Source organism: Syngnathus floridae, chromosome 13, assembly GCF_059516105.1.
Source record: "Syngnathus floridae isolate MCC-2025c chromosome 13, RoL_Sflo_1.0, whole genome shotgun sequence".
Lineage (NCBI taxonomy): Eukaryota > Metazoa > Chordata > Actinopteri > Syngnathiformes > Syngnathidae > Syngnathus > Syngnathus floridae.
The window spans coordinates 13,532,891-13,556,658 of record NC_142425.1 but is presented as its reverse complement, the minus strand read 5'-3'; the positions used below and the strand labels follow the sequence as shown (position 1 = coordinate 13,556,658).

The following is a 23,768-nucleotide window of genomic DNA, read 5'->3' as shown; positions in this document are numbered from 1 at the left end:
GTGAATCGTTCATTTTTCAGTTCATACAACTCCAACCAGTAGGTGTCGGTAATGCGCATTGAAGCTGGTGCCATCTCTTCCGGGTCATACCAAAGACTATAAATATGGGACCCATTGCCTCCCTGCTTGGCACTCAGCATTAAGGGTTGGAATGGGGCGCTAGATCACCAAATGATTCCCGAGCGCGGCTAACTTTCTCCAAGCTCACAGCTAACTTTAGTGCATGAAGGGATGCGCCGTTGTGCAAAAACGGGGAGATTATGCTTATCTTTGGGTTATTTTGATTTTATAACACAGTAGTTTTAAAGTAACGTATATGCATATATACGCCTAAATATTGTTATCCAATATATCTAGTGCAATTTTACAATGGATTGCTGGCGAAAATGGCGGTGTACCTAATGGAGTTTCCGAGTGACGTCACAGATCAACCAGCCAATCAGCAAGTGAGGGTGAGTGTGGCACTTTTCACTTTCATTTAAGCTTTGACCATGATTTTTGATTATTTGATTTATAAGGAAAAAAACAAAAAAGAGGATCAATGTGTGTGGGGGTGGCGATTCGTTTGAAGGAATCTATTGAGTGAACCGATTCTAAAGATTCAGTTCACTTAAAAGAACTGGAATGCACATCACTACTTCCCAAGCTGTGATTTATGAATGGCAGTGTGTGTATGTATATCTTATATTTACCCTGCGATCAGCGTGTACCTTGCCTCTCATTCCTAGTCAGCTAGAAAATGGACTCAAAGACCACAAAAGAATATTTAACCAGCATTCATACCATTTATTGTTGTTGTTTTTTTGTCAAAAAAAGCACAAACATAAAAAAGGAATATGTCGTAAGGCAGTTTTTTTTTTGTACATCAGTTTGGTATGTTTCCTTGACTCCTTACCCTGCAACTAGAAATACATGAAGCAGAAGAAGATAATTGTACAGTTCTTCTGGTCATGTCAAAACAGCCTATACTGCATTAGAAAATACATCGAGCATCCGAGGATGCAGAACCAGATATCAAGATTGAACCTTTATGACTCCATTTCTGAAAATGAAAATAAAGTCAAATGTTGTGAAGCTTTGGTGAAACAATGAGGAAACTTCACCCACGCGTGATCTGAAATAAGCAGGGAAATAAAACTGCCAAGGAAACGAGTTGTTTATGAAAAAGATTGCTGCTCTTACACCGTTAATTTGTTCTTCTCCATTACACAAGGGCATCTAAGTCATTCCTATAAACTCACGAGTAATCTAATTGTTTTATTTGGCAACAGATGAGCTCTACCTCGTAAGGCAGACAAAACCTCAACAGGTTTCATCTGGTTATACAAAATGTTTGGGATAATGATGAGAATGACAAATCAATGTGCTTTATATTGGAACTTAGGTACAGAGCACGCAAAAGACAGGTACAGAAAACCTGGAGGCAAGTCTGTGCATAAACACAGACCAAATATGCATCACCTATTATTGGTTTCTCTCATTAAACAAAACTGACAGATTTTGCTCAAAAACATTTTCAATTTTTGAATGAAGTTGGGATTTGGTCATGACAAGAAAATATTCCTTATTAAAAAAAAAAAAGTCCCTAGGGTCATTAGTCCTATCTGAAGCACTTTGAGACAGAGGATGCGTGTGTGCACTTAGTAACAAACATGACTTTGAGCACGAAGATAAATGTGCCAAATTCTTTTCGAACCCAGCAAAGATTTTGTCTAGCAATTTGATCGGGCACAATCCCACCGGCGTCACTCAACTGATTTTCCTTGTATGTAATCCATATGCCATCTGTTATATTGTGTGTGTGTGTGTGTGTATCTGTCAAACATGTGCTCCACATTTAAACCGTCTTCCTGGCCGTCAGCACTCGTACGATACTGCCCACTCCTCCGGCGGCCAGCGCCTGCAAATGGACACAAATGCATTTATTGACTTGGCACATTTCAAATTAATTATAATATTAATTAATAATTTAATAAATAATGTACATAAATAATGTAAAATTTAATGTACCTTTTCATGCCACTGCAAGAGGACAGCGCTGCTGTTTTCTGATGGCCTCTCAAACCCTTTGTAGATATACTTCATCAGCAGGTCCACGCCGTTCTTGTCCAGAGACTGAACTCCTTTCTCAATGTCACTGTTCTTAAAGGCGCTGAGCACCTTCAGCACCAGACCCTCCGCACGGTCCTGGTGACAAATTGGACACTTGTGAAGATGTAAACATTGATACAGAAGCCAAAATAGCAGAAAGAGCCAACCCCACCTTGACGTTCTGGTTCTTGGTGTTGATGGGGGGGTTCTTGAGGACCGCTTGTAGAGCTGCCATGTTGTCTCCTGTGCAGGGTTTGATTAAGGATGTGAAATACACTGCTTTGTGTTAAATTATCATCAGCAAAACTAATGGCAAACTAAAATGCAAGATTCTTCCATCTGATTGGATGAAAGTCGGGGTGGGCGTGGCATATAGCTTACAATAAGGAAGTTCCGCACTTTTCGACCTTATAAGGCGTTCCACCCCAACCTGAATGGACGTTTGCTTTGCAGCAGCATATCGCAACACGCCCGGCAGTATTGGTGACACAATGAACAAATAATATTCACTCGCATGTCAACAATGACTGGCATAAAAGAGAGAAGTATCTCATTTAAAAGGGCGGAAAAAAGGGGGGTGGGAGGTCTCGCTTCGAGCCATAGAGCAAGGAAAGACTTGAAAACAGAAACCCCTGGAATGTGACTATCAGGCAAGTCTGGGCAGTGACTGGCCTCATTGCAAACGCCCGATTAGCAAGAAAAAGACGCCCACGGAAACTCTAATAAGATCATTTTGGACTATTTTACGATGAAATGTTACACGAGAAATGTTCACAATATGCATCGCATGCTAGCATAGAGTGGGGGAAAGGATATTGTCTGATGAGGGAGTCCACCTCCGCCTCGTCGGGACCCAGCTGGTTCTCCCCTCCGTCCTCCTCGTCCACAAATTTGTTCTCGTCGTACTCATCCACGTCCACTCGCCTGAAGCGGGCGGACATGACGTTCTTTGACATTTTGAGAATGGAAAAAAAGTGCCAAGAAGTGGATGAAAGAGCGCAAAGGTTAAAGCTTAATTTCCGGCCTTTTCGCAGTCAAGTGACAAGCAGGAAGCCAAGCGACTGACGTCGTCTCTTTCCTTGTGTGGCTTTTGGTTCCGCATTGTACGCTATCGCCGCCCTGAGACTAACAATGGAACTGCAAGCAGTCTGGAACGTGGCCGCTAGAGGGCAACCGCACCTTGAAAATGTTTTCAAATTGCAATCGCAAAGGTTCAAGGATTCATTCATATCTATATTTTGAAAAAAAAGTTGTATCATCTCATCCTTTCATTTTTATAATTGATTATTCAATTAATACTTTTTTTACACATTATTTAAATTCTGATATGTAATTTCTACAGAGAATGCAAGTTAATGCTGAGCTGAAATTCTTTTTCCTCACAAAAATTAATTCTTTTATGAAATATGGAATGTGAGAATTGTTTGAACTATTTTAATCGGTCAAGATATGTGGAAAGGAAAATGAGGATATTTATCTATCTATCTATCCATCTATCCATCTCTCCATCTCTCCATCTATCTATCTCTCCATCTATCTATCTCTCTATCTATCTCTCTATCTCTCTATCTCTCTATCTCTCTCTATCTCTCTCTATCTCTCTCTATCTCTCTCTATCTCTCTCTATCTCTCTCTATCTCTATCTCTATCTCTATCTCTATCTCTATCTCTATCTATCTATCTATCTATCTATCTATCTATCTATCTATCTATCTATCTATCTATCTATCTATCTATCTATCTATCTATCTATCTATCTATCTATCTATCTATCTATCTATCTATCTATCTATCTATCTATCTATCTGTCTATCTGTCTATCTGTCTATCTATCAGTAGTTGAAATGGGAAAGATGGGAACCTTACTGGATGAATGTCTCATCCTCTTGCATTGGAGGCTTTGGGTGGTAAAAATGTGTAGTTCTGGGAAAAGCCGGAATTTGGTAAATTGTGGAAAATGACTGCTAATATGTTTGGAACGGTTTGAATTGGGGGAGGGGGCTAGAAAAGCCAAAATTGCTGGAACAATAATAGTGCAAGATTTGGGGTGAGTAATAGCATACTGTATGTGTGAATGCTCTTTTGTGCTCACATACATATTCAAATATATTCTGATGAAGAGTGGGAAAACCCAAAGTTTGGGCTGAAAAAAATGATGTCACACTTTGGTTTTCGGTGTATAATGGGTACCCAAGGTGAACAGACCTCAAATTCACTTTGCCCTTCCCCAGCGCTTGCAGCTAATCATGTAACTGTGTACATACTGTCTGTCCATGGTAGGAGAAGCAATGTGTATACTTGCTGATTCATGGTGTAGAAATGTGTATTTATCTGGCTGCATGCAGGTGGATGGTCACTGGTGATTCCTGAAAGCTGCGCGTCACCCACCACAGCTTTTAGGATTTTCCTGCTCTGGGTGAAAATATTTGTCACAGGAAGTGGGGAAAACTTTCCATGTTGAACTTCAGCCCAGTGAATTTCCCAAAAAAAACTCTCAAGGAGTATTTGACAGAACATAAATGAACCTTTACTCTTTTGATCACCAAGACCCTCCCACATATTGACTGGGACTCTTGTGATGTTGCTATGGCAACGGGCACTGAAGCCGAGGCTTTTTTTCCCTCACTTTTCTTGTTCAGTAAAGAATGTTTCATTTCCTTTTCTGCTCCGTCTAGACTGTTGGCCTTCTGCCACGGGGCGAGTAAAAGTTTAAAATTCCATGTACAGTACTGGTACTCAAATAAATTTCAACACACTATTTGATGTATTCATAGAGCAGTCACGCACACGCACGCACGCACCCACGGTGTTGCGTGCATAGGTCATGAGTATCCACCGTGAGGGCTTTTGGGAGTGTCCCAGCCCATCAGCGTTATGTGTGAATCAGCACATCAAAAGGTGAGGAGACGTGCGCATACATGACCTTCACGTGAAAGCCCCGAAGGAATGCGATGCACGATCCCCATCATTTCCTCTCGTGTAAAGTGCATAGCAGGCTACAAATGAGCTGACAAATGAAGAGCTAAAAAGACGCCTAGCTGTGTCCGCAAGGCATCTTTGAAAACGATCTTCCTGCAAGATGAAGGGAAGAATTCCGCTCTAAAGTATCTTAAGCACTTAATTTGTTCTCCCACATAGAGAATTACAGCCTATTAAATGGAGTAATTTAATGACTTGACATGTTGGGTGGGACATTCAAGGTGCTTTCTAAATGTTTGGTGGTCACTGTTCCTGTGGTTAGTTGTTTTGTACTCCACTCTGATGCTAAAATCAGCCTCATAGTTTGTTGTAGTTCTTCACCTTTCTGTACAGTCTGACCTGTAGAACGTTTATCACGTGTGCTTGAAGGTAATCCAATATTTCCAATGTGGTGCTTGACCACTACCGTCACGACTGACCATGGTTTCTGTCAGTGTCCGTGTGCTCGCCCCTCCCTTCCTGTGTCTACTCCCAATCAATGTACTAATTACAGTCACCTACCTCTCGTTAGCTGTCCGTATTTAAGTCCCGTCTGCGTGGCACTCCCTTTTCGGGTTGTTCACGTCTCTCGTCTTGTCTGTTGTTCGCGTTCCTGTCTTTATCTTGTCGTTTTGTTCAGTTATTCTCATCCCTAGTCGAGCTTCTTATAGTCTGTCTTTTGAGTTCTCCGAAAAACCCTCGTCCAAGGTGCATTTGGTCGCCCAGCTCCATTCCCTCTATGACAACGAGGGTGTCATCTGAAGACATGATGCTTCTTCTATTCAGCAGGTTTATGTTGACTTGAAATCTCAGCAAAGATATCTCAGAAACAAACATTATTTTGTTTCGTTATATTTATTTTGTTTGATTCCTTTAAACATAGTTGTCATTCACCAGCCATTCCAGTCATTCTCTCCACCTTATACTTCAACATCAATGTAAAGCGTCATCATTTTAAAAGAGATCTAAAAATGTGACCTATCGTTAATAAGTGATTCGCAGTCGTCTCAGGTGCATTTGTTTATACACTTCTGACCTTGAATTCGGAAAGGGGGGGGGAGTACGATCACCAGTCAAAATTACATTTCAGTGTAACCATGCATTCACTTGTCCAAAAAAAAAAAAATAATATAAAAAATGTAATCGGAGCAAACATGAAAAGTTAAACAATTTCGCAACAGCCCATTGAGTGAACCTTTAGTTGAAAAATGTTTGTGGTTGTTTTGTTTTGCGGATATCTTCCAAAGCAGAGAGAGCGCTGTAACACGAGCCAGGATCTGAACAATTTCCACTGCCCCTGCAGGTGGAGGTGGAATGTGTCAGATTCCAGGCTTCCCCCGCTGGAGGTGTAGGTGTGGCAAATTCCACTGACTATGCTTTTATGATGCCACTTGGCAACCTGGCCTCAACTCCACTTTAGGAGTCAGGTGGAGGAAACGAGCACCGGAAGACAAAGCTAGCCTTTATCTGACACGGTAGCCTGAAACAACACAGTCAGGCTCATAAACACACCTTTCGTTCTGATGTCGAGAAGGTGTCATGGCGTTTCTATGGTAACAGGCGCTGTTTATGTACAATGACCGCTTTGAGATCAGGCACTCCCCGCCCGCCCGCCCGCCTGCCCGCTCGCTCCCTGTGGGTGGGTGAGTAAACAATATTGAAATGTTTGAGGGACAGCACTCGGCGTGTTTACCAATTACCATCAAACAAATGGTTACAAGCTTCACTCGGATGATTTCAGTCTTGAGGACACGTTTGGACGAGTCGTTCCGTTGCAAGTGTTTTATATTGTTATGGCGTGATGAAGATGAATAAACAGGTAGCGTACACGCAAAGTTCTTACAGTGCGTTCAGAAGTCTAATTTGAGATCATATGCTGTCGGCTCAAGCGAGCATGAATCGATGCCAGTTGGAAGGTGCAGGACGCAGAAATAAAACCGAAATAAAAACACATTGATATGTGACTTGGTTGTTTTTTTAAAAAGTACAGAGACAGAAACAAGATCTTGCTGCTCATACAGTATAAAAATGGTGACATCCAGTTTCGGCGAGGGGGAAAGCAACCATGAGCTGTTTTCCCACGACGTGCAAATGAAGCCAGGTGAAAAACGTCAGTGTGATTCGGACCAGTAAACATCACAGTTGTTTCCGAAATCCCTTTCAGCATCAATGTCGTGACACGAGATACAAAGTCAAGATGATTTTCCAAAAAGAAAATGCAAGTCAATCTTGTTGGTCATTGTCCCCATCCCAGGATGTGGCATGAAGTTTCCTTTTGAGAAGCCTCTTTCTGGGGATTTCACTGAGGGAGAAGGGCAACGTGAGGGTTGAAGGATTCTCCTTCCGAGACACGATGCGATCTTTGATGGCTTCTTTAATCACCTACAGGAAGCAAGTGGAGGGGATTCATTTCAACAGTCGTGCCTTCTTGACGTGTCTGTCTTGGAATGTATGGAAGCTTTCTCTGACCTGATTCACCATCGAGATATACGTAAGTAGGGCTGGCAAACTTTATTTTATTGTATTTATGTTTGTTTATTTGCTTACAGTCCCGTACGTGTGTACAGTAGCCTATTTTATAACAGCTGTTTTTGTTCTTCAAGGTACTCTAGGAATAAAGTTAAATGGAGCTGAGGCACTCTAGTAGAATTCACTATTTGTTATGTCAATTCAAATAGATTTGAAATGTTTGCAATGTCTTCAGACAAGCTAGAAGGTCATTTGCAGGAATTGGTCATCTTTATAGCACATCTGTCTGGTCCGCAGCCAAATAGCCATCTATCTTCACTTGCTAAGCTTCTCATTTCCCAAAGCAAGAGGTTATCAAAATGCGTACTTTTATCAGAGGCTTCAACGTCACAATTGTGGGCGGAGCGTGGGAATCGAAAACAATGAATGTTGCTTTAAATGTGGAGGTGCAGAGGGATTTGGGAGTGATCCACACGAGAGGACCATTGCGTCACATTTGACTCCTCACTCGGGCCGGAAGTGACTCAGTTACAGGCTGCTCTTTCATAGTGATACAACTACTACGCTTGATAAAACATGTAGTGACAGTAGAAAGTTTTAAAGTTGCACCATAATATGACCAATGTGATGATTATGGGTACAAATATTCAAAGGCCACACAGAAAGAGGGCTACAGTAAGAACCTGGAAGTACACAACCATTTTGTAGCAAGAACAACAAGAAGGAGGAGGAAAATATAAGATTTATATTTGGATTGAATGTCAAACTGACCTCCAAGTTGTTGAGGGTGTTGAACTCCATCAGATCGTGAAGGCGAGTGTAAGCCTCGTTGGAGTATTGAAAATTGAAAGTGGAGAATGGCGACTCGGGATCATCAAAGATGTCGAAGTCTGCAAACTCTTTCTCCTCCTCAGTCTCTCTTGGAACACCTGTCATCAGATGATCAAATCAGGAGTGATGAGCTCAGCAGATTTCAACAGAACTTTTTGTTGTTGTTGTTAAATTGAGTCGTACGAGTTGTCAGTATAAGTCGCTTGCATAAAAAGATGGATATTTGTTATTGATCTATGTAGTTCAGCCTGGTCTACTCAACAATCCAGTGTTATGAGTGCAGTGACTGGGAATTGATCCTAAAGCAGCTTCCCAAAAGTCAGCAATGTAAACCTCTACTCTGACAATGACCTAGTGTATGCTGCTATTATGGGATGGATGCCTAGCATGCATTCATGTGTCAAATAAATTCACACAGGACGCATTAGCTAGTTTTCGAGGACAAATTCTCAGACAAAACGCAATATGGAGGGGAAAAAAAATTGCAATTCGGAAAAGTGAAGCAACCCGTAGGAAACTCATTGACTATTCAGTCTGGATAGCGACTGGAAGTCCTTTTATGGAATATGCCGTTGGTTAAAAGAAAAAAAAAGAAAAGAAAAAAACTTACATAACTTCCATAAACAGATAGCGGAAATATGTGGGCCCACGGCTGACTGAACGTAAAGCGCCACTGGAGACGGAAATGAGGTGTTAGGATGTCTTTGTGAGAATGGATAAGGATACATGACCTGTTTACACATAGCGTAACTCTCCCACTGCTCTGACAGATTCCCTACCCTACCTGGCTCCTCATCATTCTTGCAAACGGCAGACGGCAAAAATGGATGTGGCTTTAAAAACACATCGTTTCCATCGATAACCGACCGCAATGACCCTGAGCGTACACGTTTCAGCGGTGAGCAATGGGGCACAAGTGGCGAGAAATAATTAGTGGTGGTCTACAAGTATCGCGTAACTTCAAGGAAGCCATGCCTCATGTGCCCTTACGGTAAAATAGCATAAAGGGTGCAGTTAGAATGTTTTCCCTGTGGAAATTTCGCTCGCCATATGTATGATCGCTGGCTCGCTGACTCGCTGGCTCCCTCGCTGGCTCTTACCCGGCGCTTTGAACTGCCTGAAGTTGATGTTCACCAGGACAAAGTGGATGACAGTCGGACAGTTCTTTTCGCCTTTCTTGGGTTTGAACACGTAGCATTCCTTGAGGCCCTCGCGGTCGAACACTTTGGGATCGATTTTCGGGAATGGAAGCTTGTTCATTCGAGCCCACTTTTCAGCCAACAGGATCTCCTGGTGTGCACATTGAATACATTCAATCATAAATCATGCTTATTTAAAATCAAACAAATTCTGCAACCGCTAGCATGACGTATTTACTGCCAAAGGCGTATCTAGCTAGCTGTATTTGTTTCATGACAAACATCAATTGAATGTGTGGAGTCAGACCTTAAACGGGGGGCTGGAGTCACTCGGTCGTGCAGAGAAATCAAAGGAGATGATGAGGTCGACGCCACGTTGGGGCCGCAGGATGAGCGGGTAGGGAAGGTTGTACGTCAGGCCGCTATCCACCACGTGGATCTTCTTACTTTTCACATCCAGAGGCTCATAGATACGGTCAAACTCATCCGGGTCTGAAAAGGTACAATTAAGGCAAACAAGACTGGAATAAATGCCTAATATAGATAGGAGTGTCACATTTGTTGGCATGGACAAACTTGAAAAACAAGCAGCCTCTTATTATGAATTTAAAAAAAGGATTTTTCGATTTTTTTCCCTTAAATGATCGCCAATCAAATGAATAAGATAGCGAGTGGTTATTTCGAATGTGGCCGGAATGTAGAACGTGCGCATTTGCGTGGTAAAAGAGAAGAAAGAAAAATAAACATTGCTTGTTTGTATAACCTGTGACAGCATCCACCTCTTCGTCGGGTGTAGCTGCAGAGCGGTTGAGCCCGTTGAGAGGAGAGAAAGGCATGCTGGTGTTCAGGTTCAGACCCAACATAAAGTTATGCACCTGTTGAAAACAAAAAAGTGACGAGGTGAAATTTCTATTGCCATGTGGGCGGAACGGTGACAATATTGTGATTTGGGTCACCTTGCCGGCGCGGCCCTCTCTGGTGTTGAACAAAGCGGAGTCACTGAAGAGCGACGTGAACATCCGTTGAACCCAGCTGGCCTGAGCAGTGCGATGATACTCGTCATCGGCCTCCTGGTTCTCTGTGCCACCTGACCGCCAGCATGTTTTTCAAAGTCAAGTTAGATAGCACATCCACAGGAGACAGAACAGAACAGAACAGAGAGCTTGAGAAGAAAATTGAAAAGCTTGTCGATATTTTCAAAGAAACGTGGCCATTATTCAAAAGATATGGGGAGAAATTTCATTGGCTTTTTCAAAACATTTGAATGGTTTGATGAAATGTACAATGTATGTAGTGAGACTATTTGGAGCAAAGGCCAAATGTTCTTTCTCATTTGCTCTATTCATTATTCATGCCACATTTTTATGGTGAGATGGCACACAATGTTGTGTGGACATTGGCCTTTGAGTGTAATAATCCATGCAAATGGAAAGTTGGCCACAGATATGAAAAACACACGGTCAGGATTTCCACTTTCCTCGTACTATATCTTAATAAGTCAACAGACTCTGTAAAAAATAGCATGGCAAATCGTAGCTCACCTCTGCGGACTTCATCCTCGTTGTCCATGGTGTCATCTCCGACGATGTGCTGCGGTTTGATCTGCTCTGTAAAAGAAGACACGAAACATTTGGAAAAGCACCACAGGCGTCGTTTGAATGAAGGCAATTGGAGGCAAACAGACATTGTTCAAATTGAAAAGAAATGATCATTTTAGTTTGATGAAATTGGATGCATTCTGAGTAACAAACCTGAATAACTACTATGGGAGAGGCCAGCTCGAATTGTCAAAGAGCGTTGAAATACGACCAACTATAGAGTTTAGTCATCGGCAATAAGGTGGGAGTCCTGGCGCCGAGTCAGTGCTTAGATCCTTTACAAGCTTTCAAATTGTATCGCGGAAAAGAGATGTCGCAATCATTTAGGTTTCTGGCATTTGAAAAATGTTCACAACCCTGGATTAGATCAGCCTCGTATTTCTTTGGAGTGGCATCAAGTTTGCACACGCAAATCTTGACTAAATTAGGTCCTTATTGTTCCGCACATCAACACTGTGCCCAAAGGATTTGGCATTTCTTTGACAATTCTTTCTCACACCCAAAATAGACGAAAGCAGAAATGTAATACAAGCCATTCTTGAACAGGGCGGAGAAGTTTCCACACGTTTGGCACTATCAATGCTTTGTGCCTCTCCATGCAAAGGTCATCCTAAACAAATGCATTGGACCTAAACAAACATCAGAAATTCCCCTGGAAGTTGATACCTCGCAACTGTTGTGGGAACAACAAAGACCATCACTACACACAAACACATTCAAAGGCCCCGGAAAGGTGTGGAAATACTTGCGTGAAGAAACAAGAAAATATAACATAAATGCGCTCAATCGTTCATTCGGATGATTTTGGTGAATGAAATGTTCTGGCTTTGTGGATTGAAGTGGAATTATTATTATTATCATTAATTTATCAAAAAGAATCACATTATGCCACGATCCACAGAAATCCAAGAACAAATGTAAGTCTGAAAAACTTTGGAAAGCTATTTCCAAGGTTTTGGGACTTGAGGAAACCATGATCAGAGCATTTATCCACATGGGGGAAAAAAACTGTCAACAGCGGTGAACCTTCCCAGAAGTGGTCAGCCATCCCAAATTAGGGAGGTGAAAAAAAGCGCCCACAACTAACCTCATTTGAGGTCTGTGGTCGTGACGCAAAGCAAAGATCAGCCGGTTCAAAGGCAAATAAAACAGCACGGTGGGAAAAAGAACTTTCCGAGAAACGATACGACGATACCCAAAACGTTTGGAGGAAATATTCGATGGGCTGCTAAGACAAAATGTGAACATTTTGCAAGGTGTGTGGCCTGCTACCTAACGTAGCATTTCAAACAAAGACTTTGAAACATTGTGCCAAGAGTCAAACATGGTGGCGGCAGTGTGATGTCTGCTTCTGCTGCTGCTGCTGACCATCTGTTCACAGGCTCAACGCTCCAACGTACATACCAGAAAGTCGAGCTCCGAATGGCTGAAAAAACAACTGCAGGGTCGTAGGAAGCTGGAAGCCATCCCAGATGATTTTGGGTGAACCCCTGGATTAGTTGCCAGTCAAGACAGACAACCATTCACACCATCACTGAGCCAGAACGGAACGCAAGATCGGATTATGGATCTATTGGATCTTCATAGATGGTCTAGAAAGCTGCAATGTTCTTTTTTTTTTATGTCCCCCTTTAATGTTATTTACTTTAATGAAAATAATTGTCACAGTTGGATCACTGCTTTTCTGATTAGCAGTAAACAAAATTGGTTGCTGTTTGGAAGATTAAAAAAAAAATCAGCGCCACTATTTTCCTGCTTTGAGACTTCTTCTCGCATGAGCTGGAAAGTCTGGATTGCTGCTTAGCAGTTAGCCAAAGCATTCAAGTGAAACAGGAGAGGAGTAGAGAAAGACGTAACTGAGGGGAAACGCTTACCTAACTCCTCCTCCATGGTGGAGCCTCCTGGTGTGTATTTGACCCCAAGCACTCTGTTGAAAAGAATGGAAAAGGCGCTGCCCCACACACCTGCCACAATCCAAACATACAATTATTTGGAATTTCAGTCATAAAGGCCATGGCATACTCTCAATCACACTTTTCTCACCCATTAGAAAGTGAAGAGGGTTTTCTTCGCATTTCTTCACAACTGTCCCCATGAAGAACTTGCTTCCGAACAAGTCAGGTGCCATGAAGGTGCCGTATTTTGCCATTCCAATTTCATACGGGCTGAACTCCACCCAGTCTGCAAGTCAATTCCCAAGTTAACTTGGCAAAGGGGCAGTTTAGAACTCCGCGTTTGTCTGCTAGTGCTGACTCAGCCCAAATGCTGCTACCGTGCAACGCTACTGTCTGTTCAAATGCCAAAGCACACTCAATGACTCTTCCCCCCCCAAAATAGTCTCAATGTTTGGCGGCTGTGCGTCTGCTCTGTCAACTGTGGCCGATTTGAAACGTTACAAATTGGACCCGATTGACTGGCCGAGGCTTTCGTGCTTTTGGTTATCGTGCCTCTCGGATGATTTCGGCCGAAAGCAAGCCGACGCCCTTGGATTGACTGCCAGTCCATCACGGAGCACATACATACTTAGCCCATTAGATATGTTTGTGGAATGTGGGAGGAAGCCGAAGACGTACCGGTAACAGAAAGGTTTGGTTCTCCGGTTTCCTCTCACATTCCAAAGACACGTCATTATAATTGAAGATTTTTAATTATCTACAGGTATGAATGGTAAAGGATGGAGCTTGCCTCTTGCGTTAGAATTAAAATGGACAATATAATAGTGGGTAACACTGGTTTCCAGGAAGACTTGATGTCTGATGTTGGGCTCTTAGTTGATAGGGGCCTCGGGGCCAACAAAGAGGGTTATTCCATACAGGTTACATGAAAGTCAAGTGAGGCTTGTTATCATGACATATTTGTTCAGGCTTGCACGATATACAACAAGCGTTGCATGCATGTGACTAAAAATAGACACAGAAATGCACGCAAATGTACACTGACACCATTGTTATAGTGATTATTGCTATGGAAAATTGCTAAGCCATCCGTTGACACCAGGCTATTTGGTTGTGTCAGAAGAGTCGAGACGTAATGCGTGCTCGTCACGTTTTAGAAAGAAAATGTCTGAAGGGGATATTAAGTTTGATAATGCTCCGAAGACAATATTTACCTGCGAACATGAGCTCGGAAACATCAGGCTTAACGTGCAGACAGGTGAAGAGAGGAAGAGGACTTTGGGCCTGGTTTATTTTCTCCTTAATGTCACTTAGCTTGATGTCCATCCTCTAAGGAGAAGAAAAACATGGACTGATGTAGTGGAAGTTCATGATATATTCCAGGAAAAAAAATCCATTGACTCTTACCGCAGGTATGAGTGTTTCCCCGATAAGCATACCAAAGATATCGGTGAAGGTCACTGGCTGTCCAGAAGCCTTCTTGGTCCACAAGGCTTGGATGTAGTTGGTTATGTGTTGGGGCAGCAAAAGCTTCAATGGGTTACTGCTAACTCTCTTCATTAGCTCCTTGTTGATCTCTTTTGGACCTATGTTTGGAAAGTCAGGGTGCGAGTAGAGGCTGGACATGTACCTAGAGAGAGTTGAGATGCATTTATTTTAATATAACACATGAAAGTTGCAAAAGAGATAGGGATGCTTTGAGTTACCAGAATGCTCCAAAACAAGTTATTATTGGCAACAAATGTCAGTGAGCTTGTTATTGAAATCTGGGCCATCTTTGGACTACCTACCAGGTGGATCCGGAAAGACCGGCAATATAAGTGGCACAATCTAGAACTCCAGACTCAAAGAGGGCCTTCATCACACCCGAGTAGCCGACCATGGCGCGAAAGCCACCTCCTGAACCCGAGACAGCGATGATGGGTACCTGTCCCGCACACGAGAGGAGCGTCATCAGTTTGCGTCAAACAATCTCATCCTTACAACTTCTTTTCTCTGCCTTCATAACCTAAAGCTAATCTAAATCCCGTCAGAAATATTCCACTATTTCCTCATGATGGATTGGCCATTGCTTGGTGTGCCAGTAATGTGCTGATGTCATGAACAGATGTTTGAAAAGTCCAACATTATTCCGAGAAACCTTCTGAAAAAAAAAGGTGTCACGTTGTGACATTGCTACAAGTGAAGACAGCAGCGGGCTATCTCATTCCTCAAGAACTTCCTGGACAGGATGAACACTTGCAGATTACAGGCGGCCTCAAGGGCATCACAGAAAATACACACGGGCCAAGCAACTTTGTGCAAGGAACAAGAACACAATGTTTAAGGCATTAGCAATATTGTTAATTATTGTACAGTGTCATGTTTTGTTCCTCTTTCCAAAATCCGACATATTGATACAAATTCTAGTTTTAAACACCTGTTCCGGTGAACTGGGAAGGAATTGAGGCTTCTCCATGTGGAGCAGCTTCTTGATGCCCAGCATGACTCTTTCTCGCCGCCTCTGTCGGAACTGCTTCTCTTTGTCACACAAAGCCAGGCTGAACCGTAGATCCAATTTGGTGCTGGAGGCACAGAGACGTGCATTTTACTCAAACTAAAGATGCTTTTGTGGTCAAAAAAATAAATCAACATTTGGAACCTCTTTATTGATTATGAAATGGGCATGGCCTAGACCTAAAAAAAAAAAAAGGAAAGGAAAAACCTTACCATATCTCCAGGAACATCTCTAAGTAGACCTTGGTTGCCTATCAAAACAAAAACAAGACATGTCATTCAATTCCACCAAGTGCAAGTGTTGTTTAAACACGCATATTTGAGAAGTACAAAACCCAACATGACAGTCTGACGTGTTGAGGCTCACTTTGCCAATGAGCAAGGTCTCCTTTTGTTTGTGGCCAACTTTGAGGTTGGAGATGTCAAAGGAGGCAGTCCCGAGAGTCTCGTCCACCACATAATTGGCATCCATTAATGTGACCTGAGTAAACAAGTCGAAGTATATTATTATCTCAGATCACCATTAATGGCAAGACTGTTTCCCAAAAAATATCAAACAATTCCAACCTCAAGGACATTCTGCAGGTTGGGGTCTAGTATGAAATGAAACGTCTCGTTCCATTTTGGATTGACATTGTTGTCTATGTGCTTGGTCTTCTTCCTGCTGCCTGGGGTTGTTGGGATGAACAACTCCACATATGGATCTGGTGTGTCCACTGCGCAAACACACACACGGGAAAATAGTAAAGCAGATTGTTATTGCATGAATGAGATGTGAAATGACAATGATTCACTCGCAGGTATGAGAAGGTGTTTTTGGTTTGAAATGCTGTGCCTGCACCGAAATTGATAGACATCATGATCCCGGGTGGTCTCTTTTTTGGATTTATGACGCTTGGTCCAAAATGTGCTCACTACTGTATACACTGTATCTGTTGCGGAATGAGTGTTACTTCATAAAAACACATAGCAGACTCACACAAGTCCCCAAGTTTTCCCTTAGTGACACTCTCGGCTCCAACAACTGTCACCGTGAACTTGTGGGAAAATTGTTGCTCCACCTGAAATGCAGGATCAAAGTCATATTATATAATGCCACCAGCTTAGCAAGAAGAAAATCAAATAAGATGGGGAAAAGAGTGATGAAAAAAGCATTCAATAAAAGCTACCAAATTCCCCAAAATGCTAAGGGAGCTTAGTCTGTCTATTTCACATATTATCACATATGCAACAACAACAACAAAAAACGTAAATAAAACACGAATACCCACAATTATATGAGATGCCATGGTTTTAAGTTAATGATGGAAGCCTTTATCAAGATGGAGTTCAGGAGAAGAACATCTCAGTCCTCAGTTTACTCCGTTTGAGCCTGTAAATTGAAACCAATCAGTTTCATGTTTTAACACATCAGATGTTATTTGTTATATTTGTTGTTGTTATATTTATTTGAATATTTCAGATTTGTATGTGCGTCTGGGGAATTAAATTCAGTGTTGTCTCATCAGTTCCCATCGATTCGGCAGAGTGCCATGGGTGATGAGACTGGGAGCACGTAGGAAGATTCCGTGGTCATCCAAACCGTCACGTACTTTGCCTCACTGATCCAAATTCTACAAGTGCCAGGTCATTCTGGCCCTTGTTCAGCAGCATACAAAGAGCGCATGCAGGGCTCCGTGTGCGTGTGTGTCAATAAAAGCCACAGTAATCACGCAAAAGAGGCAACAAAAATGCACAGTCGGCAATTTTCAAAAGCGTCGGTCCCCTGCATCACATTTATACTTGGATCTCTTCAAATATTTGCAGTAGTGCTTCAAATCTTGAAAACTCAACAGCATGCACTAGCATTTAAGATGTTTAAAGATACAATGTGTAAAAATGCACTTGCCATCATAGTGGTGAACTCATCGTAAATGTGAAGCACGTGCTTTTTAAAGCAGGAGACCACACAGCAAGTGCGAGTGCAAGCCAAATGTCATCACTAACGACTTCGAGGATTTCCTCAAGTGACAAAGTATCCGCATTGCATTTGTTACTCATGGCTCGTTGATGTGAGCAAACACTGATACTTTTTAAATCCTGTATGTTTTCTAGTGGCTTATCATAGTACAGATGAGTCTATTGATTGATTGATCATTTGGTTGATTGACAGCTACATCATTGGTTGTAAGCATCATTTACAGTGTGTATTCGTTGAAGTCGTCACAATGCCTTTCCATTTTTTTCTTCTGTAACACAAGAGTTGAGGCAGATGGCTGTCCAACACCAAATATTGCTTCACTCAAAGGTTTCTATAGGTTGGGGAAAAATTATTCCTTTCCCCAAAGTAGCCTACTGATACGAAATAAACACTGGGGTACTAAACATGAGTCATTATTCTAAAATAAAAATACATATAAATAAATTAATTAATTAATTTAAAAAAAAAAAGCAGCACAACAACCTTGTTTTTTTTTATTTGGCTCAATGCAAATAAAATCGAATTAAAGAGAAACGCAATGAATTATAGACATTTTCACACAAGTTCTGGGCATTGGGCAATTCCCTCGAGCCATCGGTACAAGTTCGTGATCCATAGCTACTCCATTCACGCCTGTTGCAGTCCACTCTAACAAGTTCTGTCTGATTCTTTTTTTCCCCGGCTGGACATGTCATAGATTGTAAGATTATTTACATAATAAAACGCGGCTTCATATGACGTTGAAGAGTTTCTTAGACAAAATAACAAGAACAACGACGTGCATACTTATCATCTAATATCATCTGATCCGGGCTAAAATAGATCACGGCAACAACAACAAAGGTTTAATATTCGGGGCTGAAGTTACTAAACTTTAGTTTCCTTGTTATCCAAAATTGCGTAAACGGCAGTTACAACCACAAAATATACTTTTTACCAGTGCGCCAGTCTCATGAATGGCCAAAAAAAAACATAAATGTATGAGAGAAAAGAAAGTAAACATACCTGAAATAAGATGTTACGAGTTCATAAAGCCTGAAAAACAGTAGTGTCATGCCAATCGAGCGATCACTCATTCCACCGTAGTCATGGAGGGAGGCGGCGCTTGACGCGGAGAACCAGCGTTCACTTGAACGGGAGCGACACGGAAACTTTTCAAAAAACACAAAACATTGATCATGAAAAAGAGACGCTAGCGTCGTCGACGTGAGACAACAAAGGTGAATTTAGACAGAGAAAGTTAGTACGCAGCAGCGCTCCAATTACGCACAATGCGTCTTGGCTGCTGCATCCACTTGGGGGCGCGACTCACTACTTCCAAAAGCCATCAATTCACTACCTCAACACGAACCTAGTGAACTTTTCACGGTTATCACCTCCAACTATGCCTTTAGGTCTTTTTCACCACATACCAAGCATTTCTTATGTTTCTTTTTTGTCCTGTGAAAGTTCATAATTGTACACAAACGTATCTGTAGTGCCATCCAAAAAAGCAAAGAGAAAAAAATCTGCCATTTATTTTAAGAAACAAGAAAAACACAATATAATACAATACAACAATTGTTATTTGTCTGAATAATTCAATTATAGTGAGGGGGCGATACTATGCGATAAGATGACTCACACCAATTGAAAATCAAACGAGTGGGTTGACTTGGATGTCTGCATGAGCGTTTAATGACGTCACCCACGAGCGCTATAAAGGTGCTCCCGTGCGCAGGATGGGACGTTCTAACGTTCAACTCTCGGAGAGGAAGAACAGCGGGGAAGGTGGAGAGCAGTGCTGCTGACAAGGAAGAGAAAAAAAAGTTCATGCAAAGTCTTTGGAGTATGAACAAATCCACTTTAACGCTTGTGTTCTTGTCTCTTGGTTGTCTTGTATGTGAAGGAGGTAAGTCATAAATCGACTTGATTTAACGCATGAGTGTGCTTCTGTGGGTTTCATGGTTGACTTTCCCTCTTGGTGTTTCTCAGGTAACCTATGCTGCTCAGAGCCATGCCAGAACAGAGGTGTTTGCACAGCCCTGGGATCTGACGCTTATGAGTGCGACTGCACACGTACCGGCTATTACGGTCCAAACTGCACCACACGTGAGTACATCAAGATATCTCATCGACTTGGAAATCGTTTCTTTTCCGACTGACTAACGTTTGTCTCGGATCTTTACAGCTGAATTCCTCACCCGGTTAAAGGTGCTCCTGAAACCTACTCCCAACACAGTCCACTATCTTCTCACCCACTTCAAGGGCTTCTGGAACATCATCAATAACATCTCATTCCTCCGAAATGCCATCATGAAATATGTTCTGACATGTAAGTCTATTGAGTAGAGCCAGGAGACGCTATCGCGATAAATCAAGACTAACAGCCATTGTTTTTCTTCTTCTTCTAGCTCGCTCCCACATGATCGACAGCCCTCCAACCTACAACGCGGATTACGATTATAAAAACTGGGAAGCTTATTCCAACCTTTCCTACTATACAAGAGCCCTCCCTCCGGTTCCAAATGATTGCCCAACTCCTATGGGAGTCGTTGGTGAGTGTTTTTTTTTTTTTTCTCTGGCTCGAAAACCTGTTTTCTTAGATTCCTGAATACTCGGCAAGGGGTGGGTGGCTGAGTCCCATTACATCAGAAGAAGTCATCCTGTAAAATGGGAATTGGGCTCTCTGAATGGGATTAGGTTAAAAAAAAAAAAAACTGGCCAAGTGAGGTTCTTTCAACAAAAAAGCATTTGAGTGGAATCTTTGAATGACTGGTGTCCATGCTTCATCCAGGTAAAAAGGAGCTCCCTGATGCGAAGCTTCTCGCCGAGACGCTACTGATGAGGAGAAACTTCATCCCTGATCCACAGGGCAGCAGCCTTATGTTTGCATTCTTCGCGCAGCACTTTACACACCAGTTCTTTAAAACGGACATGAAGAGAGGCCCTGCCTTCACACTGGCCAAAGGTCACGGGGTAAGACTACAGCTTGCTTTTATCTCGTGGGATGAATATCTTCAGGTTTCAGATGTTATATTTATATGGGTTTTTTTTTCAGGTGGACCTCAGCCACATTTATGGAGACACCCTGGACAAGCAACACAAACTGAGGCTCTTCAAGGACGGCAAACTGAAACATCAGGTACATGTGGAGCCGGTGTGTCACGAGAATCCCTTAACTGCACAAGTGTCTCACGTTTCATTGACTCTAACTACAGATCTTGGATGGGGAGATGTATCCTCCTACAGTAAAGGACGTGGGGGTCGATATGCACTACCCTCCTCATGTCCCCGACTCTCACCGCTTTGCCGTGGGTCACGAGGCTTTCGGCCTGGTCCCCGGTCTGATGATGTACGCCACCATTTGGCTGCGGGAACACAACCGCGTATGTGACGTTTTGAAGCAAGTCCACCCTTATTGGGATGACGAAAGACTCTTTCAGACCTCGCGGCTCATTCTGATAGGTAAGCTCATTCAACTGAAGTTATACAATGGGTTTTACCAATCACCCACCTCAGACTCTGTTGCATACAATGGGGCTTTTTATTTTAACCTTGACAATGTTCCTCGTTATCTAATTTTCCTGAATCGATTGTCCGGCCAACAGGAGAAACCATCAAGATTGTGATCGAGGACTACGTGCAGCACCTGAGCGGCTATAACTTCAAGCTGAAATTTGATCCCGAGCTGCTGTTCAGCCAGCGTTTCCAATACCAGAACCGAATTGCGTCCGAGTTCAACACCTTGTACCACTGGCACCCGCTGATGCCCGACTCCTTCCACATCGAGGAGAAAAACTACAACTACAAACAGTTTGTCTTCAACACCTCGGTAGTGACTGAGCACGGCATTGCCAACCTGGTGGAGTCCTTCACCAAGCAGATAGCTGGACGGGTAGGTTTTTTTATTCCCAACAATGACATCATTATCGACAGTGATGATACTTTATGCATAACAGCTTTTCTGTTACTATTTTTGTAGGTTGCCGGCGGTCGTAACGTCCCAGCACCGATTCTGTACGTGGCCGTTAAATCCATTGAGGGCAGCAGACAAATGCGTTACCAGTCTTTGAACGCCTACAGGAAAAGATTCTCTATGACTCCGTACAAGTCTTTTGAGGACTTGACAGGTGAGGTTGGGTTTTTTTTTTTTTTTTTAGTACCGTTGTCTGTGACCGCTACAGCAACAGGAAGCTTAAGCAAGGTGACATTATTGCCGCATTGAAAATACTACACGCTTGCTAAGTCGAAAATACCACGCGCTTAGCGACATCGTCTTACGTATGCCGAGTATTTTTATCAGTTCCGTGTTCATCTCAAATTGAGATAAACAGATTTAACAACAAGATGTAAACAAAAGGAAGTGGGTACTTGCTAGAGCGGAACGAAAACTACGCATGAGTAAGACAGAAAGATTATTTTCCTCAATTAACCTAACATGGTTATTTGACGAACGGAGGAGGAACGCCGAATGCTAAATCGACCACTCCTTTCTATAAATACATGTATCCAGTCTAAAAATGAAACAGACAATCTTCCATGAACCAGATTGACGACTACTAAATTCCAATATTTCCTCCTTGCGCCTCCTACAGGGGAAACAGAAATGGCAGCAGTGCTCGAAGAGATGTACGGAGATGTCGACGCCGTGGAGCTCTACCCGGGTCTACTTGTGGAAAAACCCAGAGCCAATGCCATCTTTGGGGAGACCATGGTGGAGATGGGGGCTCCTTTCTCACTCAAAGGCTTGATGGGGAACCCCATCTGCTCCCCAGAATACTGGAAGCCCAGCACCTTTGGAGGCAGTGTAGGATTTGATATTGTCAACACGGCATCTCTGCAGAGGCTTGTGTGTAATAATGTGCGGGGTCCCTGCCCAGTGGCCTCATTTCACGTGCCCGACATTGAAGATACAGGCGCCATCGTCATCAACTCCAGCTCATCCCCATCACAAAGCGGTGACCTGAACCCCACAGTCGTTTTGAAAGAAAGGACTAGTGAACTATAACATCTCTATTTTTTGTATTTGGTTGAACAAATTATTTATTTATTTATTTATTTAATTAAAAAAAAAAAAAAAAAAGTATTTATACTATTTATAATGAATGAAAGACCTCAAGAACTGCAACCTGATACTTGAAAGCTAGTTTACAATTCCATCATAGTTTTGTTTTGTTTTGTTTTTTACTGTATTTTAAGACCGAGAGCTGCTTGTATGACTTTTCTTCTGTTTTACTGTTCCATAATATATGTTATGATCTGGACCACGAGGCTACTGTAGACAATGAAATAGTGGCACTTTAATGTGGCTCACGTGTGATGTAAAGTATTTCTCATCATTAAATGATATTTCTGATGTTATTTTGAGTTACATTTCATAATAATCCAAAGTTGGGTCGAATTGACCCAAGTTAGTGGGTCAATCCAATTTTTTACTTTGAGTGTGGTGTATTTAATTGAACATAAGATGCATTTGCATTTAACACAAATTTCATCTGAATTTTTAGGAGCACTTACTACGTTTCAAGAAACCGCCTTTTATTCAGGCTTTCGGGAACATTTCCGAAAAAGTCCATGTTTGGACAAACGTTTGACCGGGAAAGATGCTCCATCGTTTTTACTGGACATGATGTGAAAGGAAACGGCAACTAAGAGGAAATGGTATGTCAGCGACAGGGGCTGGCAATATAAGACAATTATTTTTTTGGGTCTCGCTCCAAATTAAACAAAGTATGTTGACGTGACTGTCGGCACAGAGTCGTGAGTCAGGCCACGGCCCAGCCTCCTCCTTTCGACACAAACGATGACAGCCACATTTTCCCATCAATACAAACGGACAACACTTTGACTTTCTCCCGTTCACTCCGGGTTGTTACTTTGGCAAAAAAAACAAAAGACAATAATCAAGTCATGTGCATCGGTTGTCTTTTCAACTGCCTCGCTGGCCTCCTCCGCCTGCAGGTCTTTGTCCTCCGTAGGATTCCCTTTCACAAATACTTGCTCCATCACGGCATGAAAATGACCTAATTGTGTGTGTGCACATTGTTGGCTTTCCAGATTGTCACTTTGGCCAAGAGTGTTATTATTTCATTACACGGCGTTACGTAGCATTCTGGTACAGGATCAGGAAATGCCGGCTGTAAATTGAAGGTTCTCAGGAAACTCGAGTATTTTGTTTCTCTGTAACTCTGAAACCAGATTAGGCATGGCGGGAAGGAGCCACAAAAAGGTGTTAGAGTACGTGAAGCCTTGCAGGTGTGGTCTTCAATGGGTTTTGAGCTCATGCCAGCTGCCGTGAACACTCCAAGCTCTGGCAGTGACCCATCCACATCGCGTGACACCTCAATTC

General features: G+C 42.4%; 3 protein-coding genes and 1 long non-coding RNA gene across 4 annotated transcripts; 2 read left to right on the top strand and 2 right to left on the bottom strand.

The window, feature by feature from the left end:
- Positions 1–422: 422 nt before the first annotated feature.
- On the top strand, positions 423–12,941 carry LOC148389052 (uncharacterized). Its single transcript, XR_015862064.1, has 3 exons — positions 423–452; positions 7,438–7,540; positions 12,468–12,941. It is a non-coding gene; the product is annotated as an uncharacterized LOC148389052 (long non-coding RNA).
- Positions 766–3,182, bottom strand: arpc5b (actin related protein 2/3 complex, subunit 5B). Its single transcript, XM_088394955.1, has 4 exons — positions 2,908–3,182; positions 2,264–2,336; positions 2,011–2,187; positions 766–1,900 (listed from the first exon to the last, which is right to left on the bottom strand). Exons 1-4 carry the CDS (start codon positions 3,045–3,047, stop codon positions 1,838–1,840), a joined length of 453 nt encoding a protein of 150 aa, XP_088251081.1. The 5' UTR covers positions 3,048–3,182; the 3' UTR covers positions 766–1,837.
- pla2g4ab (phospholipase A2, group IVAb (cytosolic, calcium-dependent)) lies at positions 7,007–18,726 on the bottom strand. The gene is made up of 19 exons (XM_088393829.1): positions 18,443–18,726; positions 16,749–16,849; positions 16,457–16,538; positions 16,045–16,193; positions 15,845–15,958; positions 15,691–15,728; positions 15,401–15,545; positions 14,772–14,908; positions 14,389–14,611; positions 14,196–14,310; positions 13,130–13,267; positions 12,961–13,050; positions 11,030–11,095; positions 10,445–10,575; positions 10,252–10,363; positions 9,796–9,980; positions 9,450–9,639; positions 8,290–8,447; positions 7,007–7,431 (listed from the first exon to the last, which is right to left on the bottom strand). The coding sequence occupies exons 2-19, from the start codon at positions 16,764–16,766 to the stop codon at positions 7,273–7,275; spliced, it is 2,250 nt and encodes a 749-aa protein (XP_088249955.1). The 5' UTR covers positions 16,767–16,849; positions 18,443–18,726; the 3' UTR covers positions 7,007–7,272.
- Positions 18,727–19,156: 430 nt separating this feature from the next.
- On the top strand, positions 19,157–22,780 carry ptgs2b (prostaglandin-endoperoxide synthase 2b). The gene is made up of 10 exons (XM_088393830.1): positions 19,157–19,328; positions 19,412–19,528; positions 19,608–19,751; positions 19,831–19,974; positions 20,214–20,395; positions 20,478–20,561; positions 20,638–20,884; positions 21,028–21,314; positions 21,402–21,549; positions 22,015–22,780. Exons 1-10 carry the CDS (start codon positions 19,250–19,252, stop codon positions 22,425–22,427), a joined length of 1,845 nt encoding a protein of 614 aa, XP_088249956.1. The 5' UTR covers positions 19,157–19,249; the 3' UTR covers positions 22,428–22,780.
- Positions 22,781–23,768: the final 988 nt, after the last annotated feature.